Source organism: Euleptes europaea, chromosome 9, assembly GCF_029931775.1.
Source record: "Euleptes europaea isolate rEulEur1 chromosome 9, rEulEur1.hap1, whole genome shotgun sequence".
Lineage (NCBI taxonomy): Eukaryota > Metazoa > Chordata > Lepidosauria > Squamata > Sphaerodactylidae > Euleptes > Euleptes europaea.
The window spans coordinates 23154793-23174716 of record NC_079320.1 but is presented as its reverse complement, the minus strand read 5'-3'; the positions used below and the strand labels follow the sequence as shown (position 1 = coordinate 23174716).

Genomic DNA, 19924 nt, shown 5'->3' with positions numbered 1-19924 from the left:
TATCACGAGTCTTGTCCTCTGCTGCCAACTGGAGCAGCTCTCTGCCCTCCTCTAAGTGACAGCCCTTCAAATGTTTAAAGAGAGCAATCATGTCCACCCTCAACCTCCTCTTCTCTAGACTAAATGCTCCCACCTCCCTCAGCCTTTCCCTGTAGGGCTTGGTCTCCAGGCCCCTGACCATCCTTGTAGCTCTCCTCTGCACCTGCTGGATTCTGTCCACCTCCTTTTTGAAGTGAGGCCTCTTAGGCCTCTTAGAAAGCTTTCCTAAGCCGTGAACCCAGCAACAAGAGAAAATGGCCTGTGTGACATGTGAAACAGGAGAGATGTCTTCATACTAGGCATGGAAGCAGACACAGGAGGAAGCACGAATGACACAAAAATACTTCCTCGCCCACATGTTTTCAGGTCTCATGCACAGCAAAGGAGATGAGTATGTTACCTGTAAAGAAACATACATTCTGTCCACACAAGACATTAAGTGGCTGTCCATGCTAACACTGAATACTGAGCATATTGGCATTAATTCTTGGGGAACTGTGTTGTTTTCCAGCCTTTGAACACTGTTTTCTTGACTCGAGGTGTCAGTATTTTATTTTGATTTCTCATTTTTTGTGTCAGCAACCTCCAAAGGGCAAAACAATTAAAAAAGTATCTTCAATTTATCCCTAGTTTGCTCTATAAATAATTCTGACTGAAACTCTTCAAAGCCGATTCAGTGCATGCCCACAGAACACTCACAACAGTTTAGTAAGTTTCAGATTTAATAAACTGGTTAAGCCCTGAAATAGTGCCTCACGGCACACTGCAACAGATCATACAGCATTCTCCTACACCTAACAATCTATGATTTTTTTTGTGTGCCAAAAACACCACATAGCATCCAATTCACTTCCACAGGGCAACCTGCCACAGGAAGGAGATCTGCCAAAATATGGTTCCCTATGCCTAGGAAGAATCTGGGGTTGGATATTTTGAACCATGAACAGATCTCTTCCTACTATTTGGGGGAAGCTCAGGAATAGAATAGGATGCAACATGTTAGGGGGTTGGAAGTTTGGTGGGAAGTCAGCAGAATGCACACCCAACTCCTCTTGTCTCGGTCCTTCCACAAATTGAGCAAGAGGTCACATAAGGTGTACATGGGGAAGGGGGGGGGGAGGAATTCTGCTAATGGTTGCAACCTCCTATGCCACATCCCATTTTATTACCCCAGGGTCACCTCTGACCTTCTGGATCATTTCTGAATGGGCACTAGAGATTGCAGGGGAAAGCTTCTCAGTACATAGGAACTGACCCTTTATTTCTAAGATCCAAATAATATCTGCTTCCATGATATTATAAAAATGACAACAGTGATGCCCTTCATACAGACTGGGTGGCAGTGCTGATCTTATTTGTTATTAGATCTCAAATGCTATGGTATCGACAAATATACTTGAAGATCTTCGTTTAGGGAATGGATCCCTCTCTTCCAAATACTGTTCCAACTTTGCCACTCTGCAAGTGAACACTGCATGCAAAGTCCAAGTCTTCAAGTTTTGCCTACCCAGATGAATACAATGACACTGAAGAAAACCATGCACCAACCTTGTATACTAATCTCTGTATCTTCCGGCTTGGGAGCTGTACAAATCCCGGTTTTGCTTCTCTCTTCACCACCAACTTTTTCCTTGAATTTCACACTATGTTTTTTACTGCTCTTGAGGCGACTTTCACCATCCTCCCTTTTAGATATGTCGTTTGAGAATCCTTAAGAACAGAAGTAAGTAATATTGATTCTTTCATACTGACTAAGTTCTATTGGTAAAACAAAATGAAAGGGAATGGATATCATGATCTGCTAGCGACATTTACCATCTCTGGACATTCATGCAACAACCATTTATCGTACTCAAATACTACCTAGTAGTAATTGTGCTGATCTTCCCAGCTTTGATAAAATATAATGTATCAAAACTGATAATTACCATGTTTCATTCCAGCACCAGCCTTGTTTGTGCTGGAATGGAAGTGCATTCCTCCATAACCAGAATAACCGTATGGTGGGTACCCATAACCTAAACAACAACAAAGAGAATAAGTATATCAGTCTTAAGCTTATAGGCTGAAAACAGATAGCCACAATCCAATGTTCAGTTTAAAAAGCTCAGCTTCAAACAGATAGCTCTTGTTCTTTGCGGATAAAGAGCAAGAGGGTTTTCCTTTTCAAATGACCAACTCCAGAATCTATTGAGATAATTTTACCAACCACTTACCATAGGACAACAAAGGCATTTTTTCAGTACCATCCTAAGTAGAGAAGCCCATTGACTTCAACAAATTTAGAAGGAAGAGGAGGTTGAGGGGTGACATGATTGATCTCTTTTAATTATTTGAAGAGCTGTCGCTTAGAGGAGGGCAGGGAGCAGTTCCTCTTGGCAGCAGAAGATGACTCACAATAATGGGTTTAAATTACAGGCAGAAAGGTACCAGCTTGATATTAGGAAAACAATTTTTTTTACAGTAAGAGCAGTTCAGCAGAGGAATTGGCTGCCGAGGGAGGTGGTGAGCTCCCACTCACTGGCGGTCTTCAAACAGCGATTGGACGAACACTTGTCAGGGATGCTTTAGGTCAATCCAGCATTGAGCAGGGGGTTGGACTAGATGGCCTGTGTGGCCCCTTCCAACTCTATGATTCTTTGATTCTATGGGTCTAACTCTGCTTAGGATAGCTGTTAGACGCCTAGGCAGAGCTCGTATATGGTGGTGGTAAATGCCGTCAAGTCGCAGCTGACTTATGGCAACCCCATAGGGTTTTCAAGGCAGGAGATAAACAGAGGTGGTTTGCCATTGCCGGCCTCTGTGTAATAACTCTGGTATTCCTTGGTGGTCTCCCATCCAAGTACTAATCATGGTTGATCCCGCTTAGCTTCTGAGCTCTGATGAGATTGGCTAATCTGGGCTATTCAGGCTGCTAATAAGAATCATATTACTCTTTTTTAATGGAATTGGTGGATACTAGGTAGGGGGTCACATACACTCCAAAGTAAGCCACTGAAATTTTTTAAAAAGACAACAAATATGATATTTTGTGTATTTTACTCTATTTGCTAATTTCAGTGTTCCTTTCAACGCAATTGGGAGTAAGAATGACCCCAACACCATTGGAGTAAATAACAAATTCTAAATGGCATTGGGACAGGAAACTTCACAGGACTATTGGCCTCATTACGGTTGAGGGATGCACTGAGTATGTTGTCAAATATTGAAAACAGAGTTTTAGAATTTCCACAATGTATATCTCGCTGATCGTATTAGAGCTAATTTGTCTTTACCTGATCCAGCACCTCCACCACCACCATTTCCTCCTCCTCCATACATTCCACCTCCTCCAGCGCCTGCTCCGCTTCCACCGTAACTATCAGAAAAGTTAGGCATGAGCTTCTGCCGTTTTCTCAGCACTTCTTCCTTATCTGCATTTTTGAACAAAGAGAGGGAGAGAAGGATGCAAAACAAAGAAGAAAGCAAGTCAATTCTATTTCCCAGGCCCTTGTTCTGACAAGAAGAGGATAAAATCCTAAGCTGCTGCAACTTACATATTGAACATTTGGAGTTGGTCACCTTTATCTAAAGTGAACTAAAGAAGGTATCAGTGCCTCACTTTTACGAAACATATCCAAAACTCTACATGGGAGAAATCCTTATGGGCAGTGGGGGCTTTTGGAGCCCACCTTTCCGGCCTCTCTCTCATGCTTCAAGGCAAGCATCTCCAGATAACTCAGGGAATTTCCGGCAAAGTTTCTGAAGAACAGCAGTTGGTGGGGGGATACATCACAGAAACCCCAGTGTGTGTGTGGAGGTGCTGCATGTGTTTCAGGAAACCCTTATATCCCCAGTATAAAACAGAAAACATAAGTAAATGTAAATGGGACTTAGTTCTCTGGAAATCTGCGGGAGTCATTTCTAGGTAAATGTACAATATGTGGTGTCAGTTCTGAAAATCTGGTTTCACCAAAAAAAAAAAAAAAAGTGGGGACTTTTTTGCAGGATTAAAGGATGTGAAAAAAAGCAAAACAGAATATGACGGGAGTCATAGGCTGGAGATTGTCAGATGCAACAGGGAAGGCAGTAGAGAGCAAACATGCTCTACAGACTTCAGCTTCTCCCAGGAGGCCTTTTACCTACTTAGAGAACCTCTGATTAATCATAGGCAAATAAGGTGCCTAATTGCAGCTGGGCTTGTACTTCAAAAATGAGACATAAGGTAGGTCAGGTAATTTCTTTTATTACCCAGATGAGGCATACCCCAGTCAAATTAAAATCAGTCTACCTCATACTTAAACCACCCTTCCTCCAAGGAGCTGGTGGGGGGCATACATGGTTTTTTCCCATGTTTTCCACTCTCTCTTTCCAGCCCTTTCTCCCCCCCCCATTTTTCAACCCACCACAGATCACTTGTCTCTCTCTTTTTACAGCTGCTGACCATATATATATATATATATATATATATATATATATGAACACACGAAGCTGCCTTATACTGTACCAGACCCTTGGTCCATCAAAGTCAGTATTGTCTACTCAGACCGGCAGTGGCTCTCCAGGGTCTCAGGCAGGGGTCTTTCACATCACCTACTTGCCTAGTCCCTTTAACTGGAGATGCCGGGGACTGAGCCTGCGACCTTCTGCATGCCAAGCAGATGCTCTACAAACTGAGCCACAGCCCCTCCCCTAATCTTCCCATATGTACATGACCATATTCAGAATAGAAAGGGACTAGTCTCAGGGACTAGCTACAGACTCAGAGCACCAGTCTATCTATCAAGGACATGAAAGAGGGCCATTTCAGCAATCAGCAAAACTCTTTGCTAGGAAAGATTTCTAGAAGGCTTATCGCACTCAGTCCAGGAAACGTGTGGAAACACCTTAAAAGTGTTTGTCCTGGATGCAAGTTCCAATTCCCCCCCCCCCCGCACTCCTGCCTGTTGTAACGTCTCTGAAACGTCTGCTTTCAGAGCGCACCTCCAATAAAATAGCACACACACAAGAGAGAGGGGGGCGTGGAGGGAGCAACACGTAATCGTGACGTTGCTTGGGTTCCCCACCACCTCCCCCCCCCTCAGCATTTTGGTGTGCCTGCGTGGGATCATCAGTGCAACGGGACGATGGGCTCACGTTTCCCCTCCCGACACCTCTAGTTCTCTCACGCACACAAACCACACACAGAACTCTCTAATCAGATTGCATTGTAACCGACCAGTGAAACTAATGGGGGGGGGGAATGTGCCCTAGAAGTTGGGTGGTTGGGAAAACAGAGGGGTCTTGCAGTCAATCGGGACCCAGAAGCAGAATAGGGAAAGTCCTTCTGCCTAGAGATTGGGGAGGGGGTGCACTAGAAGTTATCATGGTTTCAATAAAAGGGTTGCCAGGAATGCTCGCTGTGGTGGTTTGGAGGTTAAAGGGTTTCCCCCCCTCCAAAAACATGAAATTCCCGTTGAGGCTAGGTAGAGAGCAGACAATTCCCCAATGTGATCGGGGGAGTGCACAGCTGAAAGGAGCGTGCACAGCTGAAATTGTCCCATCTGGGATCCTGCAGCCTGCTCTCTTCCACCTTCGTCTCAACGAACAAGCCTCCCTTTGTCCCAATGATCCAAAAGCAGATGGCAATGAAAAAAATGGAGGACGCAAGCAAATAAAAGAGGAGTGACCACAAGATTGATCAGAGGGAGAGGTGAGGTGTGACCAGGAGGGGAGGAGTCAGAGGCAGCTGGGAAAAGTGGGCATGGGCAGAGGGAAGGGTCCTCAAAGCGTCTGAGAGTTATCGCACCCAAGGCTAGAACGTTATGGGAAAGGGGTAAGTTTTTAAATCGTCATAAAACTGTTTTGGGATATTGCAGGCTTTATATGCTTCCAAAACAGTTTCATGACCAAAACGGGAAAATGTGGTGCGGGGGGGAAGGAATGTTCCGTGCTATAAAGGGTTTAGAAATGTTCCCTGGACTGGGTGCGATAAGCCTCTAGGTTTGCATTGAAGAGTGACACACCATGAAAGGAAATTCCTAATTTCACTCATCAGTAAGCAGTTTTCTGGCAAAAAAAGAGAGGCTTTTGTGACCAAGCTTCAATATGTGGTTTGGAAACAATTTGACCAGATTTAGAATGGCAATTAAAGAAACAATACAAAATAAAACAAACATTTCTATAGTAGTAGAAAAGAGCAAGAGTCCAGTAGCACCTTAAAGACTAACAAAAATATTTTCTGGCAGGGTATGAGCTTTCGTGAGCCACAGGCTCACTTCTATAGCTAAAGTTCACTTTTTGTGACGGCTTGCAAAGTGATGCTTCTTTAGTGGAACTATAACACATAGAAGTTCTATAGCCTTCTCTGACTGACCAAAAGAAACGGCCCCAGACTTACCTGGAGCCATATTTGCTGGGAGTGTGGAGGGGGGAGGCCACTGAGCCAGCTCCACGATGGCGGCATGCCTCCTTGCACTTCCAGGGGCTGGAGGAGGGGTGGGAGTTTCGGGCGGACCTGACGAGAATGGTCATCGTCCAGATCCGCCCCTCTCTTACTTAGCTGGGCTGCCACGTGTGTCTCACCCTCTCTGGGTGCAAGTTCTCCCTCTAGGGATTCCAGCTCTGGGTTGGGAAATACCTGGAAATTTTGGGGGCAGAGCCTGAGGAAGGCAGGATTTGGGGAGGGAAGAGGCTTTAGAACTACTGAGTCTACCCGAAGTATATCTGTGTCTGGATATACCAAGAAACAAGAATCCTATCAGAAAAATACATGTTTCCAACCTTGGAGATATCCATTTGATATAGTATGTTGCAGTTAACAGAATACTGCCTGAATATACGTAGCAATTAAGTGAAATAGACATGCCCCAGAAGTAGATCACCTGGGCATTCCCCTCCCCCAATAATACACATACATGCTCAGCTAGCCCCAGGATAGATCTGGAGGTGTTGAGGGATTTTTGTAAAAAAAGTTTTTGTAAAGTTCAAGCACACACCACAAAGGTTTTCTGCTTCCGAAAAAAAAGAAGTGTTCAGAGTTCATCAAACCAACACCAAACCTGGAAATTCCCCTACACACATCACTTCCTGAAAGTTATGTTAACAAGCAATCGACTGTGAGCTCAATTCTTCCCCTTCACTTATCCATCTCATCTACATGTCATTGCTTGTTATACACTCAATAGTCAACCCTCTTAAACGCTTATAGTTATGATACATTTCAAGCACATGAATCCTCCTGAGACCAACTCGGTATGTCAGTTTTTGAAACTACCAGACCCAAGCTGGGCTTGCCTCTATGGAAATTCAAGTCTTTGTGGGGCTTCTGGTCAGCCTTGTCTGAAAACATACATCTGTCAGGTTTGATCATTCAATCATACTTGATACAGATGCAATAAAGTTACCCGAGCAGTAAGGAGGTTACATAGTGCTTCCTACAGAAATAGGTTCTGTCCTGTTCTTTCTTTCTTTCTGCAACTGATTAAACAAATATAATGGTATCTTTATAAATATCATGCAAGTAGTGCTAAATTAAGTTATTATTGACTAAACATATTCACAATGTATTACCTGGAATACCATTTTAAAAAGGTGTTTGAAATTAAACACCACTCATTCCCATAAATGGCATTAATTAATTGTTTAGCCTTTATGTAGACCCCTGACCTGGATGGCCAAGGCTAGCCCAATCCTGTCAGATCTCCAAAGTGAAGCACAGTTGGCCCTGGTTAGGACTTGGATGGGATGACCACCAAGGAACTACGCAGAGGCAGGCAATGGCAAACCACCTCTGTCCATCTCTTGCCTTGAAAACCCCACAGGGTTGCCATAAGTTGGCTGTGACTTGACAGCACTTTCCACCACCACCAGAGCCTTAATGGAAAAGGTCTCTCCATGTAGCACTGATCAATAGTACTTCTTTGTACTACTGCCCCACTGTTAGAATTCTTGACAGCTTCCTAAAGCTCAGAAAACAGCGCCCATTTACTTAACACAGGGACAGCAAATACTGGAATTCACCTTTGATTTCAGGATAATACAGAAAAGGCTTTGGTTCACTTGTCTCCAGATCAGATTTCCTCCGCAGCTGGACAAAAACAGATGCTGGTTTTATGATATTGACATCTCGGTACTTGGGTGTTTTGAATACTATAGCAAACTGCAAGTCAACATAAAATAAGCAGTCAGGTCAGGGAGAATGTATTTATTTATACAGTACATCCTGTCGCATGCTTATCCTACCCTTCCTCCAAGGAGCTCAGAGCAGCATTTCTGTCTGTACATTGACCATGCTGTGCCCTCCATATGGAATGGCCCACGACCTAAGATTGGCAGAAGCCCGGGTATATGCACCCTGATGGTCTGAAGTAAGGGCAGTGGCAACCAGAGACAGGACTTCTCTGGGGTTGTTTTTGTTGTTGTTTGGAATGCCTTCCCCACAGCTATTCTCCTGGTACCAAGTCCTTTACATTTTAGGCACTCTATGAAAACCTGCAGGGCTGGTCGGGGTTAGTATTTGGAAGGGAGACCACCAAGGAAGTCCAGGGTCGCTCTACAGAGGCAGGCAATGGCAAACCACCTCTGAACGCCTCTTGCCTTGAAAACCCTATGGGGTTGCCATAAGTCTGTCGCGACTTGACAGCACTTTCCACCACCACCATGGAAACATGGCTGTATACCCAGTCATTTACATTTTATCTGGACTGTTCTCAGCCAATATCATTTTTGAACTGCCTGCTAAATCTGTTCCAGTGTGGTTTTCTGCTGTTATTTTTAATTCTGTTGTTTTATTGGTTTTACTTTTTTATATTGGTTATTACTGATATTATTTGTTCATATAAAATAAAAATGTTATTGTAAGCTGTTTTGAAAACATCTTAAGAAACAGCTTTAGATAGATGAATGAATGGATGAATAAATGAATTAATGAAGATGCCTATTATTTCCCTGGAGCAATGGACAAGACTTCTTCTTACAGCTAGCGAGAGCTCTGATCAAGCACTGATAGCTATTTCCACATAATGGCAGGAAGAAGGTGGTGGTAGGAAATATTGCCTCTGTTTCCCTATTTCCTAAAACCTCCCATGGTTCCATTCAAATCAATGGAGCAATGAAATTTACTGTATCCGATTGCAAACTGGTTTGGCCAATAATAAAAGTGAAAAACTGTGGCTGTTTATTACCATTAATACACATTGTCACTGTTACATACCTGTCTGTGCACATCAGTAGGGGAAAAATCTCCAAACCCTTCCCAGACACCACCATTTTCATCTTCCTCATAAAAACGGATCTGAATATCATCTGCATTGATGAAATAATTTAACAATGGGTTAAAGTTTCACTTTAGAGCAGGATCTGGGAGGCCCAGGTTCAAAACCCCACTCTGCCATAGAAGACTGCTGAGTGACCTTGGACCAGTCAAACACACACAGCCTAACCTACCTCACAGCACTGTTGTGAGGATAAAACAGAGGAGAGAACAATGTAAGCTTCTTTGTGTCCCCAATGGGGAAAAAGCCGGGGTATAAATCAAGTTAATTAATCCCTGTCTTTATTTGCTTAATGATATTTTATATTGCATTTTGTACTATGTTCAAAGCAGTTTAACAACACACAATAAAACAGTCAGTAAAACTATCGGTAACATTATCCTACTAGAATATTAATAAAAGACTAAACACAACAACACAGAATGGCTAAAAAAAGTCTTCTTGGCTAAATGCCGTCAGGACCATCTCAGTGAAACATCAGCTGAAACAAAGAAATTTGTGTTTCTCCTCTGGCAAACAATTCCAGGGGCTAAGAGCCACCATGAAAAAGCTCTGGTTCTAAACCACATCATCCCCCTCTTGATGCAGAGAAGACATTACCAATACCGCTTGTTGACCAGATCTCAACTGGCATAAGGACACAGTCCATCAGGCATATGAATCTCAAACAGTGAAGAGCTTGAATTGGGAGGGGGCCCATGGCTCAGTGGTAGAGCATCTGCTTGGCATGCAGAAGGTCCCAGGTTCAATCCCCGGCATCTCAGTTAAAGGAACCAGGCAAGTAGGTGATGTGAAAGACCCCTGCCTGAGACCCTGGAGAGCTGCTGCCGGTCTGAGTAGACAATACTGACTTTGCTGGACCAAGGGTCCAAATCAGTATAAGGCAGCTTCATGTGTTCAGAAGGGTGGAGTCAAAAAACTCTGGAAAACTAATGTCCAGGGCAGCTGATGAAAACCATAATAAATCTGGTTAATTTCAGTTGGTTCTGGTTTATACTAAACCCAAACCATCCATATCGGCCACAGTTTTTGTCACCTGCCTGGACACCAGTTAGCTTCCAAGGTCAATTCAAGAACTCCATGGACAAAAGAACTCAGCAGGGCACAGTGCAGCTGATGCAATGGTGGCAGAGAGATTTTTTTTTTTGTTTGCCAGCATCTTTGGCCTGCAAATGGCCTCTATGTTCAGTCAAAGCAAAGGTGAGTCTTTGTCATTATGACCAAAGTCAACTTATTTGTTTCATGTTTGTCAGCACTTTGAGATAAACCACGGAGACCTGAGAAGTGGGACATTGTAAGCCACTTTGTAGGTGGGATTTTGTAAGCTGCTTTGACATATTGTCAGCTGTCCTGAGACAGATAATAAATGTCTTAAATAAATAAATAATAAACAAGTAGGAGGAGATGGCATGGGGAGAGAGTCTCAATTATCCTCATCAAGTACTCCTTTTAGATCCTGGCACTCTTAATGTGGTATAAATATTTTGTACTCAGTTCCTACAAGTTCATGTGCAGCAACAGTACATGGTGGTGGTAAAGCTACATGCAGATCCTTGTGCAAGTTAATGAAAATACATAACACATACATCTTTGTCTGCTACATTCCACAGCATCATCTGCCATTTTTGGCTAATCAAATGCACACATCTGAGATTGTGTCCCACTGAATAAAGTAGGACTTCTGCATAAAAATGCACAGGGGACATCACATTTCCACTCCTGTCATGCCTATCACCACTGAAGCCCTTGGCGTACAATACTTTTGCATGTGGTCGCAAAACCACCCCAGCCATGGTGACCACTACCTACACAGAAGAGCTGACAGAGTGCTACAGTGGCAAAGAACAAATAACAGCACCAGATGCTGTGACTCTACTATGCCAGCAGTCTGTGAGTCGAAATTTTATTTTCTGTTGTACCCTCACATCACATTGGACCGCTTGGTTGCATTCCTATGCAAGCTTAAAGGAATTCTATTATACTGAGTTGACCTGAAGTATGGCTTGCTAGATAATATAATCTAGAAACCCTGTACTCCAGTTTATCTAGACTGGGATTGTCTTTTTTACTTTAAAAAAGAAACTGGACAAAGGAAGAGATCTTTTCCTTGGCTCTCCATTTCTCAGGAACTTGCATGATTTCCCTACCTACAGAAACTCCATGTACACCATAGGATACCATCAGAATTCTGGACCAGAGATTCTTACAATGCATTTCAGTTCTATAGGACCAAGAGATTTCATAGAATGATGTCAAGGGAAAACTATATTCAAGGGAAAACCCCACTTTGGGGTTTCCATTTAGTAAGACTTTTTTTTAAGCAGTGACACATATTTCTCACTTCCTTTTCTTAAATCAGGAAGGACTTTCTCAGACTTCAGAAAAGTTACACGCAGAATCTCAAAACAAGAGAGTAAACTGCCCTATTAATATCCCTTTGCTGTGATATGGTTTAGCAGAACAAAAAAGACCTGTTTGTGAATTTCTTTTTATAGGTTGCCTTTCTGCCATACAGCCCCAAAGGCAGTTTACAAATAATATTTAAAAACAAACAGAACATCCACACCCACACTTCTTGTATAAGCATAATGAAACTCCATGATGAAAACCCAGAAAACATTCTCTACCAATCTAAAAAAAGAGCACATCAAAATTACAAATATTTGTATTGCACAGCATCTACTTCACTTTGACAGCAACACCTCCAAAACAAACCAACAAAAACATACAATGCACAACAGTAAGTTTTGCTGATTTGCAGTGGAAACTTAGTAAGAGTCACATCCTTTTAGGTCCAGAATAGATTTAAAAAAGAATGGACACATTAGGATACAGAAGACAAAGCAAAAACTATTTCTATTACTCTTCACCGAAAGATGCTCAAATGTTAAAAGGAAAGCCTGAAAAGATTTGGCGGGTCAACTCAAATCTATGGTGCTAACCTTTTAAATGTCCAGCATAAGAGAAAGCAACCCCTCCCCCTCTCCTCCTATGCATGCAAGTACTTGCAGAATGAAACACTGCAGTATTGCTATTGTATAGCCATGCTCAAACGAGAGCCTCACCTTTCTGAACTTTGTCGCAAAGAAGGTAAATCTCTTCTCCTCCTGTCACGCAGCCTGCCGTCCGGTCCATTCGTACAATTTTTAAGTTGGAAGCATTGGGGGCTTCTGTTAAATATAAGCAGCAGGAGTTAAGTCAGGTTAAAATCATACAATCATAGAGTTGGGACCACTAGGGTCATCTAGTCCAACCCCCTGCACAATGCAGGAAATTCACAACTACCTCCCACACATACACCCAGTGACCCCTACTCCATGCCCAGAAGATGACCAAGATGCCCTCCCTCTCATGAACTGCCTAAGGTAATAGAATCAGCATTGCTGACAGATGGCCATCTAACCTCTGCTTAAAAGTCTGCAGGGAAGGAGCACTTACCACCTCTTACCAGGTTGTTATGATTCAGGCAAAAAAAAAAAGAGAGTTCAAGTTGTTTACACTTTTATCATCTGAGAAATAAAGGACAGGGACATGGTCATGGCAGCTTCCACATGGAGGTTATGTTCTGGTTTGGTGTTGGAGCAAGAGTGGGGTTTTTTTTAAGCACTTAGACAATGTGTTTCCTTAAGAGTCCCCTTTGCCATGATCTTTCCAAAACCTGGGTTGGTAAGATCTTTTTGGAAAGTTCATACGCCAAACACGTCTGTGTGCCATGGGGCACAGGAAGTGGCACATTTTTGCAGGACCTGCCCACATTTGCACCATTTTCCCCTGTGGCCTGCCATCTGTCCTCTACCAATGAAGAACTTTTCCTGGCTTTAAAAATAATCTGTCTACTAGTTCCTATGAATTCCCAGTGTCTTTTTAAAAAGGAAGTTTCTAGCCCTTTTCGTTGCAGAGATACTTCCTGTTGGATTGAACACTGGAGCCTAATTTGATTGACAGTGGGCTCTGTGCTCCTTTAGAATCAGCCCCTCCCTTCTGGTGACAGTTACTTGTAACCAGCTGTCACTTGCAACTGTCATTCAGTCTCAGTCTCTCAGTATCACTCTGTATCACTCTGTGTTAGCTCTCTGCCTCACACTCTCTCAGATGTAACAATGTTTCAGTTAATATGAGGTAAAAATAGTAGAAACCTCTTAAAAATGTTTATTATTTTAAAGGACTTTATAAACATTTATTAAATACAGTTTTCTTCAATTTTAATACATGTGCTGTTCATATTCCTCCACATAGCTTTTGGCTGTTTTGAACTCTGCTGCTTTATACAGGTGGAATATCCTGCACCAAGCGAGTGCTGGGATATTGCCCCACATAAGGGATTGGATTAATTTCCACTCCCCCCCCTTATATATCTGCAACAAATGAAGCTAGAGACTTACTTTTTTTAAAAAAAAGGAAAGTTGGGAATTCGAGGAACAAGTACACAGATTACTTTGACATTATAATACTACTGTGATATGTCAATTTCTGATTTTTAAAAAAGTTTGAAGCCATAAAGTGTGTGTGTGTTTGTATGTGTATATTTGTGTGTGGGTTGTGTGGATAGAACTACAGTCATGGAGTAAGAAAAGTGCAGGAAAACTGCCGTGTGGATGCTCCATTGCCACTGCAAATGCACCTGCAATTTCCCCCAGGTTGCTTTCTCACCAGGCGAGTGCATTCACAGCAGCAACGAAAGTTATGTGGAGAACAGCTGTCATTCAGAAGCAACCCCCCATCTATACAACCCTGAATAAAATATAGATAAAATGCTACTACGACAAAGCCCCAGGATAACTATACTTTGCTTCATGGGCAACTAGATACCAGTCTAGTTCTCACTGTTAGGGAAATGAGAATATCATGTGCAATATTCCCACACCATTAACAGATCACAGGTGAGTGATCATGGCAGGAGTGGCAGGCTCACACTGCCACATCAGAACCTTAAAGTTGAGCTACAGTTTATAACAAAATAATATTTATTATAGTGTACACAGAAATAAAAACACTTGACCTTATATGTAGCCTAATCAATAAAAAGAATAGATGTGTATAGTTACTAACTTTCCAACATTGTTGATGATAAAAACATTGTTAATGACCAATAATAAACCAGACATGTTTTGGCCTGTATGGCCTTCTTCAGTGGTCATATATGCAATTACAATTATTATAAAGACACATCCAGAAATACATGTAAAAGGTATGCTATAAAGCAATAACCTGATATATTGTGTGGCCCATTGTCACTTATTGTTGTATACCATGGATATTTCACAATTGGAATTGGCTTACACAAAAGTCTTGTAATGTATTTCTAATGTTGTACGCATGTGTATACCATCAACCAGTGATAAATCGTATTGGCCACACAGGCCGAAACGAGTCTGGTTTCAGACTCAGAAGTTGTATCGATCTTTCATTAGGACTCCTTTGAGATCTTTAAGGGGGGTTACAAATAACTGCTCAAAGGGAAAATGAAAAGGGGTGCTTATATGACGGAGCACGTAAACAAATTCATAGCATGGATGCAACAAACATTCTCATTATTGCAGGGAATCATGCTTCTTAGATATTACTTTGTATTAAAAATCTATGGAAAAGCAATAAATTCCCTGATTCAAATAATTGGCTTGATAAGGTTAAAGAAACCTATGCTTTAATTAAGTTGACGTATTATAATAACGAAAAAAATATGGAAGAACTGGACGCTTGCTGGAATTTAACAATTTCATGGATGGAAAAAACACTCCAATGTATAAATCGCAGAGAGGTAGTGATGTAATAAGCATGTGGATTTTAGATAAATAGAGTTTTGCTTGGTTCACTGTTATGGGTATTTTAGTTATATTAGCGGCACGGTTTTAGTTTCTTTTCAAGTATTTTATTATGAGTATTTTAGTAATGTTATATTTCTATTTTCTTTTATTGTTATATTCTTATTTTCTCTTAATAAATTCTCTTTAAAAATACTTTGTATTAAAAATCTGTGATCTTTCCTGACATTTCAGAGAATGCAAGTAGGAAAGGGACAAGCAAAGGTTTATAACCTACTTAAATAAGTCAACGGGAAACATATGAATATCAGACCAGTACGAGGAAGGAGGGACGAAACACTCACTGCTGTCATATATAGGATCAGATAAGACCGGATGAAGTGTTCTTGTAAAGCTGCCAGTACTATCAGGAAGGAAAGCCGTGAACATGAGCCGCACCACACTGAGGTCCATCTCTTTAGTCTGCTGAAGGGCTGCCTGGCGAATGATGTCTCTCTCACGCTCTACGATCAGCAAAAAGGGCAGGTGAATTGAGAAAGCCTCCCATCAAGGTGGTAGCGGTGGAGGAGGGCGCCAGAGAGGCAGAACTGGGATGAGCATCCATGCATTTGCCCATGAGAAAGAAGCAACAGCTTTGGATAAAGCAGAAGAATTTGCTGCAACACTAGCATATCTGAAGCCAAAAGCAACAGGCCAACGTAACCCGCAATAACGACAACTCTCAAAGGAGTTCTGACAAAAACATAGGCGGAAAGAAGTTGGTGCCATTTTAATATCTAAGTCAAAAGAACCACAGAGGTGTCTTATTCAAAGCTGCGGGAGCTTCTGAAAGCACAACCAAACTTTGGAAATAATTAGACTTGCTAAACGGAAGAGCAAAGTGCATCACAACATAGGACACCTTTTTCTTTTATATTCTACTTTATTTGTGACAAACTCATAAAACATATAGCCTTCCTGTCCAGGGACCTATAATGCTTGAGCATGCTCAGGCATCCACAGTCCATGGATAACAGCCAGGACTTTGGAGGAGCCAGCATACAAGTCCAGGACCACTCCAAAATGATGTCTGCAGGCATGACACTGTTTGGCTTATCAGTTTGTGTATAGTTTCTTTTTTCTTTTTTTGGTTGTATGTCAATTTGGATCCCTTTGGGATACACCTGCCTGCCTAAATAAATAAATAAATAGCACGCCTCTGCTTTAGTAGCAATCCGTAGTGGGAAGGAACAAAAAAATGAAGGGAATGCTTACTTAGACAATGGCAAACCACCTCTGTTCATCTCTTGCCTTGAAAACCCTACCGGGTTGCCATAAGTCCACTACAACTAGATGGCACCATCCACCACCACTAAACAGAAACAGTAAGTAATGCTTTCCTGTGCTTGAGATATTTGAACTGTTAATTAAATCCTCACCCACCTGTGAGCTGTCTGTCCCCTCCACCTTCCACTTGTATATAGCTCAGTTCAGGGTGCACGAGAAGCCCCGGATTGTAGCCTTTTTTACAGCAATCGATCATGCGTGCTTCTAGCGTGTCAAACACTCTCTTCTTTGTAACATGCAATATTCCCAAGTTTGGAAAGCTAGACAAAAATATGAGATAATCACTTGCAAAAAGTTTTGTGTAATTTCTTACAAGAATTGCCTTTCTTTTTTTTTCATTGCCAGTCCTCAGTCAATGCAATTTAGAAACTGGAATTTAAAAATATCTTCTTCCATGTTCTCTCAGTTTTGCAAATAGCAGGCATAGGTCTGTTAGACCTATTTGCCTCAATACATCTTGAAAGGGTGGGGAAACACATCTTAGCATTGGCGATAATAGCAATAGGACATCAAGAAAGATGCAAAGGCTGAAAAGCAATTGCAAGCTGGGCACTCAAGAGGAGTGTTAAATACCAACAAAAATACCACCAACAAAAGCAAGCAAGATACCTGCATTCCAAAGTTTCCCTTGCCTCCTTAGAGGAGAAATTCAATTATTTCACAGCATTTGACAAACAACAAAATATACTTAGCAGGAAACAAGTTTAGAAGAAGAATCTCAGTATAGCAAATATGAAATTCTTGCAATCAAGCTGCTGGCATGTTGGGTCTTAACATGAAACACAAGAGCCTTTCAGGAATTAAAAGCAGCCTTTGCCTCCACGCCATTCTTTTCAAGACTACTATGTATGTTCCAAAAAACATGGCTGTAAGACATCAAACCAACACTTATTTGAAACCTGATCCACTCTTGGAACCAGTATTATGCATATTTATTGTTCAAATCTTTCAAAAGGGAAGCAGATTTTCTGTACTTCAATGCTCCCTTTGCTGCTTTATACTAAGAATTTAAGTAATATATAATTGTCCCCAATGTTTATGCCAACTCACATGGATTTTAATGACACTGCAGCAAAGTGACAACTTTTTTGATCTAGAAGGCAGGGAGTAGATTCACTAGAATGATTTAATAGATGATGACAGTCTGGGCTTCAGGACATGTCCTAATACAGTCCCCTTAAAACTGCTCCTGAAAGTTGTGGAGCTCCTAATAGCAGCTTCCTACACAGTACAAAGAGCTGAAGCAGGAAATCAGGAAAGCTCTGGCATATCTAAGTGCTTAGGAACATGCATGGAACAGAATCCTTGGGTTGAAATTAGGTAATGATTGATTGGATAGCCTTGGGCAATTCATTGACTCTCAACTTTCAATTCCCCCATTTAAAAATGGAAAATTCAAATGAGCTTCAGAGAAGTGTCAAGCGAAATAAAAAAGTATTGTTTTTAACCTTTGTGCTTTTGCAGGTACGCCTATTAAATAATTTTAGTAAAGTGAAAATCCAATTTCCCCAACTATCTCAAATTATAGCACTCCTTCAGACGTGGTTTAAGTACTTGTTCAGAGCTAATGAAGCTCCCATTGAAATTGATAACATTATTGCAGCTACTCCTCATTAAACATTTTGTTTCTTTGACATGATAAAAATGATCAACCCAAACTCGGTATGCAAGCTAAACCACCGAAAAGGAAGGGATGCTCCACGTGTTGTTGCAAGGTTGGGCTCCCAGATTTCCACTGTGAGTTGACCACGTTTTTTCTTTTTAAGATAACTTTTATATGGAATTCACATGTCTGAAAAACTTTGTCCTGGAGCCACAGTAATGTAGAGGTTACACATGATGCACCCCTCGATGAAAGACTAATGTTCTACTCCGATTTAACTTCTCCACAACTACGAAGGGCCTTCATGTTAGCGCGTCTGAACATCTTTCCATCGGAAATCCTTTGGGACAGATTTAAGAACATCCCTGTCTGCAATAGGACTTGCCCATGTTCACAGAATCTACTAGAGACAATGACTCACGTGCTGCTCCACTGTGTCTATTATGAGTCTCTATTGAACCGCTAATAAAAGATATCTTATATCTCTCTGGAAAAGACAAAGTGGCTTTTCTTTTGGCTGACCAGCACTCTTGTACTAAAGTAGCAAAGTTTCTTTTAGCTGCCATGAGAATTCGAGAAACTAAGCTGAACTTACCCAATAGCTACCATGAATGAATTTTATTAGTTGTATTTTTATATAATAGATATCCATTTTATATGATAACCAATATGCCAATAAAGGTATTGATTGACTAATGTTCCACCTATTGTTTCCTCTTTATGATTTCAGACTTCTGCAGCCACACTTTTGATACAATGTGTATCATAGCTGCATAGAAATTTTATCCCATGAATACATTAGCGTACTTACCCTACCACAGTATCTTTTGGTCCTGCATTAACTGTGCATATTCCATTCTCACAGTGTTTCCCCACCAAGCTGTGAGCGTGCAGGTGGGGCTGTTTTCCATTTGTGACCAACTGAACAATTACTTTTGCAGGGCCGACGTAATTGCAGATCTGTTAGGAAGCATAACAAATACTTTCAGTATGAACCATCATTTGTCATGACCTTAATGTATGTTCCATTTCAGAATGGTTAAGAATGAATTTAGATTTTTGAAGTACAAAGACATATGAACAAGCTTAATGCACAAAGGGTTGGGACTAATCAGCTTTTCTGTTGGTGAAGGAGGGGTCCTCTTTGACCAATCAAAATGCTATGCTGGAAAATGTGGGACCTAAATGCACAAAAGACATGTGGAATGGCGACGGTAGTAATGCAGGGAACTGAGTGAGATTGAGTGAAAAAGCTGACAGGATCCGACTCAATATTATTGGTTCATATTTCAAATACTGCCAAGTCATGTAAAAATGGCAGAATTTAAGTAAGTGAATGCATTTTTTAACAAAACAGTAATATTTAGAGCATTCTGAGTACTATTTTTGAAAACAGTCCAGAGGAGGTACTTCAATGGCTTCAGAAATCTCAATCAGCCTAAACAATTAACTTTCAACTTGCCTCAAACAGCACTTCTTACCAGAGTATCAGCTGTTTTTGAACCCACTAGGGTTGCCAACCTCCAGGTACTAGCTGGAGATTTCCTGCTATTACAAATGATCTCTAGCCAACAGAGATCAGTTCAACTGGAGAAAATGGCCACTTTGGCAATTGGACTCGATGGCATTGAAGTCCCTCCCCTCCCCAAACCCCACCCTCCTCAGGTTCCACCCCAAAAACCTCCCACCATTAGTGAAGAGGGACCTGGCAACTCTACTGACCACCCTAGTAAGAAAGGGTAGGAGAAACTAGACAAGCTTCATTTCTTGGACACCAGCTATCGTGGCCTCTAAACATTCTGAGAGGCAAAAATTAAGATTTCAGACTTGGTTCATATTGGCAATCAGCAAGCTCTCCATGACTCTGATCATAACGGGGTTGCCAATTATGAGCAGGATTTGTGATCATTCATGCCCCCTAGGAGCAGAATTTCATTGGGGGCATTTTGTGTTGCAGCAGG

The 19924-nt window shown here is 41.6% G+C and overlaps 1 protein-coding gene across 1 annotated transcript in view; it reads right to left on the bottom strand.

Annotated features, from left to right (window-relative positions):
- Window positions 1–19924, bottom strand: part of NFKB1 (nuclear factor kappa B subunit 1) — a 59563-nt gene that overhangs the window by 27321 nt on the left and 12318 nt on the right. The window contains exons 5-13 of the mRNA XM_056855825.1: window positions 18775–18923; window positions 16457–16620; window positions 15379–15537; window positions 12338–12442; window positions 9212–9303; window positions 8020–8158; window positions 3315–3452; window positions 1968–2057; window positions 1588–1749 (exon numbers count right to left, since the gene is read on the bottom strand). Coding sequence (XP_056711803.1) covers window positions 1588–1749; window positions 1968–2057; window positions 3315–3452; window positions 8020–8158; window positions 9212–9303; window positions 12338–12442; window positions 15379–15537; window positions 16457–16620; window positions 18775–18923 — 1198 coding nt within the window. The remainder of the gene's footprint in view (window positions 1–1587; window positions 1750–1967; window positions 2058–3314; window positions 3453–8019; window positions 8159–9211; window positions 9304–12337; window positions 12443–15378; window positions 15538–16456; window positions 16621–18774; window positions 18924–19924) is intronic.